The sequence below is a fragment of the Henckelia pumila genome, chromosome 3 (genome assembly GCF_033568475.1).
Source record: "Henckelia pumila isolate YLH828 chromosome 3, ASM3356847v2, whole genome shotgun sequence".
Classification (NCBI taxonomy): domain Eukaryota; kingdom Viridiplantae; phylum Streptophyta; class Magnoliopsida; order Lamiales; family Gesneriaceae; genus Henckelia; species Henckelia pumila.
Window position 1 is genome coordinate 153,457,114 of NC_133122.1, and position 7,010 is coordinate 153,464,123.

Consider the following 7,010-nt stretch of genomic DNA (forward strand, 5'->3'; position numbering starts at 1 on the left):
TGTTCTGTGTTTTTTTTTAAAAAAAAAGAAATTTATGCTTTGAGTTATTATATCTAAAATGAATGAATTAATATAATAATTATTAATATAAATATAAAAGGTTTAAATAAATCTTACACACAACTCATGTGATATCGTGTTATACAATAATTTCGTTAGACATATCTTCTATTCAAATAGATATTTTTTATAACAAAATTTTAACATTTTAATGAGATCGACCCGTATCATCGGACCTTTTTAATACAAAAAAAAAGTGTGTTATTAAAATTTGCCACAACTAACTATGGTTAGCTAGTGTTAGGTGGGTTAACTGTGGGCTTGCCACCATCCCTCTCCGCATATATATATAAATAAAGATCACACCTTTCTTCTTTCAACAAGAATTCAGAGTCTCTCCAACGCTCTTTCAACCAGATAAAGAATTCGTTCTCGTGTGCCACACGCCATATCAAGAAAATCTTGAAAGAGGGAGGGACTCTGTGAGCCACGAACCAATCATTTTCCCCCATTTTTTGTTGATTTGTTTTTCTTCAAGTAGAACTTTTCAGAAATCTGTGTTGATTCGGAGTTCTAACTAGAACACATGGAACCCACTTCGGAAAGGCTCTCGCCGTTTGATTTGATGGCCGCTTTGTTGAAGGGAGTGAAGCTCGAAACGCTAAATGGGTCGTCGGAGGTGGCACAGCCGGCGGTGTTGACGATGCTGGTGGAGAATAGGGACCTCATGATGGTGCTTACTACCTCCATTTCGGTGCTCATTGGCTGCGTAGTGGTGCTGCTGTGGCGGCGTGTTGGTGGATCGGCAAAGAAGGCGGTGGAGCCGCCGAAGCTGGGGGTTCCGAAGGCGATGCTGGAGCCGGAGGTAGTTGATGATGGGAAGAAGACGGTGACCGTATTTTTCGGGACGCAGACTGGTACGGCTGAAGGCTTTGCTAAGGTAAAAAGGGTTTTGTCGTCTGAATTTGCTTGGACCAAAAATGGAAAAAAAAGTGAGAAAAATTTGACATTTCATTGGGATCTTTGAAAGAGAAAGGGTGATCATTGGAATCGTTGGAATTTTCATGCCTCGAATGTGCGGTTCGATAAAAACTTACGAATATTACTTCTGACGTTACAAGAATTGTCTAGTTAATCACTTGAAATATGTTGAAGGACTCGGCATTTTACACAAAAAAAATTGATATTTGGATCTCTTTGTTCTGATGTTTTGCTTGGCAGTGATGATCTGTTTATAATTCTTTTTCCCTTATCCTATAGTAATCAACCATTGATTTTCGTGTTGAATAGGCGCTTGTAGAAGAAGCCAAGGCAAGATATCAGCAGGCCAAGTTTAAAGTGGTTGATTTGGTGAGTTTTTTTTTTTTTAACTGTCTTGGAACAAAAATTTTGGGTCTTTTACGAACTTTCATCTTCTAATTTACTATTTTTGTGGTTGTTTCTTGATCTTTTTTATTGGTATAGGATGATTATGCCGCGGAAGACGAAGAATATGAGGAGAAGCTGAAGAAGGAAACATTGGCCTTCTTTTTCCTGGCCACGTATGTTCATTAAATTTTTTAACCCAACACCGATTCTTAATTACATGTGGTGTACATTTTCCGTGTGCTAGTGAGATTATTCAAGCATGTGCGCGGCCCACATCACATGGTAAAGTGAATCCCTTTGTGTGCATGCGATTTATTGAGTTGGTTGAGTGGTGGTGGTTTTCAGATATGGAGATGGTGAGCCCACCGACAACGCGGCTAGGTTCTACAAGTGGTTTACTGAGGTAAAAAAAAAAAAAAAAGCTCTTTATTTGATAGTTTCATCAGGTTTTTCTGTGTATAGGGTGGAATTTGGGATTGATTTCAAAGATTTTTCCGGGCAGGGAAAAGAGAGAGGAGAATGGCTTAAGGATCTTCATTATGGCATTTTTGGGCTTGGGAACAGACAATATGAGCATTTCAACAAGGTTTGTATCTATAGCTTTTTTTTACTTTCATGCATGCATATACTGGCATTGTAGGGTGAACCCAAAAATTGTGACAAGGGGGTGCGAAACTGTACTTGCATTTCCTTCAAAATTGCACGTTGAATTTAAAACAAAGAAAACTTTATCTAATGGGGAAATTGCCCCTGCTCCAGCAGATAGGATGATATAGCTTTGCTTCCCTCTTATATGTGTTGTGTGTTGCCTGATGTGAGATATTGTTCATAATTTCATTAACAGATCGCTAAAGTGGTAGACGGCATACTTTCCGAGCAAGGTATGTGTTTCTTCGGAAAATTTCCTTTTATTTAGCTTCTGGATTGAAGTTCGGATGTTTGAGTGATGCTAGCTAGATATACTTTGTCCTCAAAGATGCACGTCGTCATGTCATGCTATTTTTAATTTTTGTACTGCATTCGGAGGAGTTACTCAAATCGTATTGAGAGTTATTGTCCTTCAGAGGGGCTGGGTTCTCCTTTCGAATTCATTTTTTTTTTTAATTTTTTTAAATGAAAATAGGAAAATGCTCGATTTTCAAATGTATAAATTTTTTTGTGGGTTAATGTAGTGCGTGGACCATTTCTTGGTTTTGTTTTACTTTGTTTTCCAACTGTTACCACCGTATCGTCCTTTTCAGGTGGAAAGAGGCTCGGCCCAGTGGGTCTCGGTGACGACGATCAATGCATTGAAGATGACTTTACTGCATGGTAATGGATTCCTTCATGCCATCTGTAACATTCTCAGATAATTTTTCAAAATGTTTTAATTCGGAAGTAATGCAGGCGTGAGTTAGTATGGCCTGAGTTGGATGCATTACTTCGTGATAAAGATGATGCAACTGCTACCACACCATATACTGCTGCCGTTTTGGAGTATCGGGTTGTATTCCATGACCAAACAGATGGATCAATTTTGGAGAATGGCTCGGCCAATGGCCATATCAATCATGATGCCGTTTATGATGCTCAGCATCCCTGCCGGTAATGAGCATGTTTCTGTTGGCTTCATTTTTCCTCTTCGACCGTGTTTCCTGTATAAAATTTGAATGTGGGCAGCTCTCCCCTTGTACCAAACATTTTTTTATGTGTTGTGTTTTTGAAGATCAAATGTCGCTAGAAGGAAAGAGCTTCATACTCCGGCCTCAGACCGTTCTTGCACTCACTTGGAATTTGACATATCTGGCACTGGACTTGAGTAAGTTTCTGATATATGTAACCTGGTCCATTTCGTATGCTGAAATTGTGAGTGCCCTCTTGAAATTTCGAAATAACAAAGCTTGTTTTTAAACTGAATACATCTCTATCCGCAGGTACGAAACAGGGGACCATGTTGGTGTTTACTGTGAGAATTTGATTGAAACTGTGGAGGAAGCAGAACGGTTGCTAAATCTGCCTTCACACACATACTTCTCAATTCATGCTGATAAAGAGGATGGCACACCTCTCAGTGGTGGCTCTTTGCTACCCCCTTTCCCACCATGCACTTTAAGAACCGCACTGACTCGATATGCAGATCTTTTGGGTGCTCCCAAAAAGGTTCAGTTCAACACCGTAACATCATATTCTTGGTCTGATTGCACGTTGAATTTTTGGCTCATATGTGTCTTCTGTTCCAGTCTGCTTTACTTGCATTAGCGGCATATGCTTCGGACTCTGGTGAAGCCGATCGACTCAGGAATCTTGCTTCCCCTGATGGAAAGGTTGGACACATTTGATTCCATCTTTTGACAATCGCTTTCCCCGAAATGTTTTCTTATGGTTATTTATGTTATCTTCAGGAGGAATATGCGCAGTATGTTATTGCAAGTCAGAGAAGTTTACTCGAGGTCATGGCAGATTTTCCCTCTGCCAAGCCTCCTCTTGGTATTTTCTTTGCAGCAGTTGCTCCACGCCTGCAGGCCAGATTTTACTCTATCTCATCGTCCCCAAAGTGAGTATTTATCTAACAGGTCCTTTGTATCTACTTGAGGAGGCTGCAATTGCTATATCAAATGCAATGCTAGCGACCATATAATTGTTCTTGTGTATATTGCTCAATTTTCTTGTTTTATCTATAAATCTTCATGAACTCAATTTCTCCCATTGTTTTCTAGGATTTCACCATCAAGAATCCATGTAACTTGTGCATTAGTTTATGAGAAAATGCCCACAGGAAGAATTCACCAGGGTGTTTGCTCAACATGGATGAAGGTATGTTTCTCATTCTTGAGATAAGTTTATATACTCAAGTCTTTTTCTTAATTTCCTTGAGATGCCAAAAAGTGAGTTATTGTTTTGACCCACCAGTGGATTTTCTTGATTGATGGTGCCATTCGATGCACACACTTTTTTCTCTCATTTCTCGGGGAATCTTCTTATTTGATAGCTGTTTTTTGAATCTTAGTTTTTGCATCCTTTTAGAATGCTGTGCCTTTGGAGAAAAGCAGCGACTGCAGTTGGGCGCCAATTTTTGTTAGAACTTCTAACTTCAGGCTTCCTGCTGATCCTAAAACACCCATAATAATGATCGGCCCTGGGACTGGCTTGGCTCCATTCAGGGGTTTCCTACAGGTTTTTGTCAAAATATTTCGTGTGTAGTTAGCCTCAGTAATCTTGTTTACATACTCAAGATTCGTTTTCTATTCCGATGATTACGTCATAAACGCTTATTCATGTTAACAGGAAAGATTAGCACTGAAAGAATCTGGGGCTGAACTTGGTCTTGCCGTGTTATACTTTGGATGCAGGAACCGAAATATGGTTAGTAGAATAGTAGTTCACGGAGCATCTGTAAAATGTTCATACTCTCAGTAAATTTATGCCTCACATTAACTCGCGTCATCTCCAGGACTTCATTTACGAGGATGAATTGAACAACTTTGTCGAAGCTGGAGTAATTTCAGAGCTCGTCCTTGCATTTTCGCGCGAGGGACCAACCAAAGAATACGTGCAGCACAAGTTGGCACAAAATGTATGCAATTATTTTCACCAGTCACATATCCAACAGTTGCTTCAATTGCGTTTTCTCACTGCATTAAGCCCCTAATGTGTTAAAATCGACCTTCTCTTCTGCACTAGCTCATACTGTGAAAACTGACCACTCATATTTTAGTGGGATAATGCCAATAAATGTTTCCATTACATGTGATCGACAGGCCTCAGATGTCTGGAATGTAATCTCAGAGGGAGGATATATTTACGTATGTGGTGATGCGAAAGGCATGGCTCGTGATGTCCATCGAACTCTCCACACCATCATCCAAGAACAGGTGCGTGTTTATGCAAAACATCTGGCTGTTACTCTTTCAGTGCCTGCACGTTTAGCTTCGCATCACTTGCAACCACAACTTTGCAAGCAATTGTTGGGTATTGGAGGCGAAAGCTCGTTTTCTAAACGCAACGCTACGTCTTGGCTATGTTTTCAGGGATCCGTGGACAGCTCCAAAGCTGAGAGCATGGTGAAGAATCTGCAAATGACAGGAAGATATTTGCGCGACGTATGGTGAAAAAATAGATTTAAAAAGATCAAACTTAACAAGTATTTTTTATTTGTTGCCAACCCAAGCAAAGGGAAACTTTGGGTGTTGTATATTAGTTGGTTCTTTGTGATCCTTTTTGCTTCTCTCTCTTTTTGTTTTTAGTCATAGTTATTGATGGGTTTTGGGGCTTCGATATTGTAATTTGTAAAACTACACGTTTAAGATAATACGAGAATGTAATAATTATTGTAAGTACTCTATATGTAGAATCTATAATATAATATTACTAATTGCTCTTGTAGTAAATTTTATGGTCCATTTATGAACCCAACTCTTCTGCTCGAATCATCAATCAACTGGAGTTGAGAAATTATTTTTAAAAAATATTATTAAATATTAGACCATGTTATTTTATTGTTGAAGTAGGTGAGTAGTGAATCAAATGATTGCGACTTCAATAAAGGTAGGTGAGAGTTGACATGGGAAGTTGGTATGCTTAGCCAAAGAGTGGAATGAATCATTCCTTGCGTTCTTTTGCCAAAAACTAATTCCAATTTTTCTTGAACTCTTACGGCTTTTCTATTTTTCATCATTTCTATGTGAAATGTTAATAATATTATTTTTTCGTTATGACACAAATGACAAACACATAAAAGGTTGATTGCAACCCAGAAGTTGGGTTTTGACTTTTGTGCAGCATAAAGGGTTGCAAGCTGCAACTCGTTTAAAACAACGGTAATTTATAATTCAGTTCTAGATCTAAACTTAAATTGGTAATCAGTCCCTGTCAAAAAAAAACTTTGTTTAAACTCTCTGGGCCCACATGTTTTGTTTCGGATGAAATTTGGTACAAAACATGAAAAATATGGTACAAATACATGATATTTGAGTATCAAATGTGTTAGATCTAGTATAAATATATGATTTTCGAGTACTAAAAAATATTGATATTAATAACACATTTATCTTATTTGGATGAAAATCGGTACAAAACATTGAAAATATGGTACGCATATGTGATTTTTTGAGTACCCAATGTGTTAGATCTGATACAAATATATGATTTTTGAGTACTCAAACACATGTTGCAAGTTCAGATTAATAAAGATGTTTAGATTTTATACTCAAAATTGTATTTTTTGTACTCGATCTTGAACAATTAGTGCTCAAATATCTTGTATTTGTACCATATTTTCAATGTTTTGTACTTAATTTTATCCAAGAAAAATAATGTGGGCCCAGGGAGTGCAAACAAATTTTTTCTGGTAAGGAACTGATTCTTAATTTGCTTTTGGATTTAGGGACTGAACACCAATTCACCCTTAAAACAAAGAGCTGAGCTGGCGTTCCAATTTTGGACGCCCACTCTAGCTATTATTTTATTGTTTAATTTTTTTTTTAAAATTTGTAATGGACAGCCAGTGCATGAGCGTTAATTTAGTTTGTTATTTTTGGTTAAAATAAAAAAAAGAAATCAAAATATAAAATATATTTATCATATGACAAAAACTCCTATGAGACGGTCTCAATGGTCATTTTTTTGAGAAAAGTCTCTTATATGAGTTATCCATTAAAAAGTAT

The 7,010-nt window shown here is 37.7% G+C and overlaps 1 protein-coding gene across 1 annotated transcript; it reads left to right on the plus strand.

The window, feature by feature from the left end:
* Positions 1-385: 385 nt before the first annotated feature.
* Positions 386-5,681, plus strand: LOC140886257 (NADPH--cytochrome P450 reductase-like). The gene is made up of 18 exons (XM_073292780.1): positions 386-940; positions 1,291-1,350; positions 1,465-1,541; positions 1,714-1,771; positions 1,871-1,954; positions 2,213-2,249; positions 2,610-2,679; positions 2,755-2,952; positions 3,074-3,166; positions 3,282-3,507; positions 3,588-3,671; positions 3,750-3,901; positions 4,065-4,161; positions 4,372-4,521; positions 4,633-4,710; positions 4,799-4,921; positions 5,106-5,219; positions 5,376-5,681. The coding sequence occupies exons 1-18, from the start codon at positions 587-589 to the stop codon at positions 5,454-5,456; spliced, it is 2,136 nt and encodes a 711-aa protein (XP_073148881.1). The 5' UTR covers positions 386-586; the 3' UTR covers positions 5,457-5,681.
* The last annotated feature ends 1,329 nt before the right edge of the window (positions 5,682-7,010 follow it).

Coding starts and splice junctions, on each gene's coding strand:
- LOC140886257 (XM_073292780.1), top strand. CDS start 587: ATGGAACCCACTTCGGAAAGGCTCTCGCCGTTTGATTTGATGGCCGCT. Junction 4,162..4,371: donor TTTGCTCAACATGGATGAAG/GTATGTTTCTCA, acceptor GCATCCTTTTAG/AATGCTGTGCCTTTGGAGAA. Junction 5,220..5,375: donor ACACCATCATCCAAGAACAG/GTGCGTGTTTAT, acceptor CTATGTTTTCAG/GGATCCGTGGACAGCTCCAA.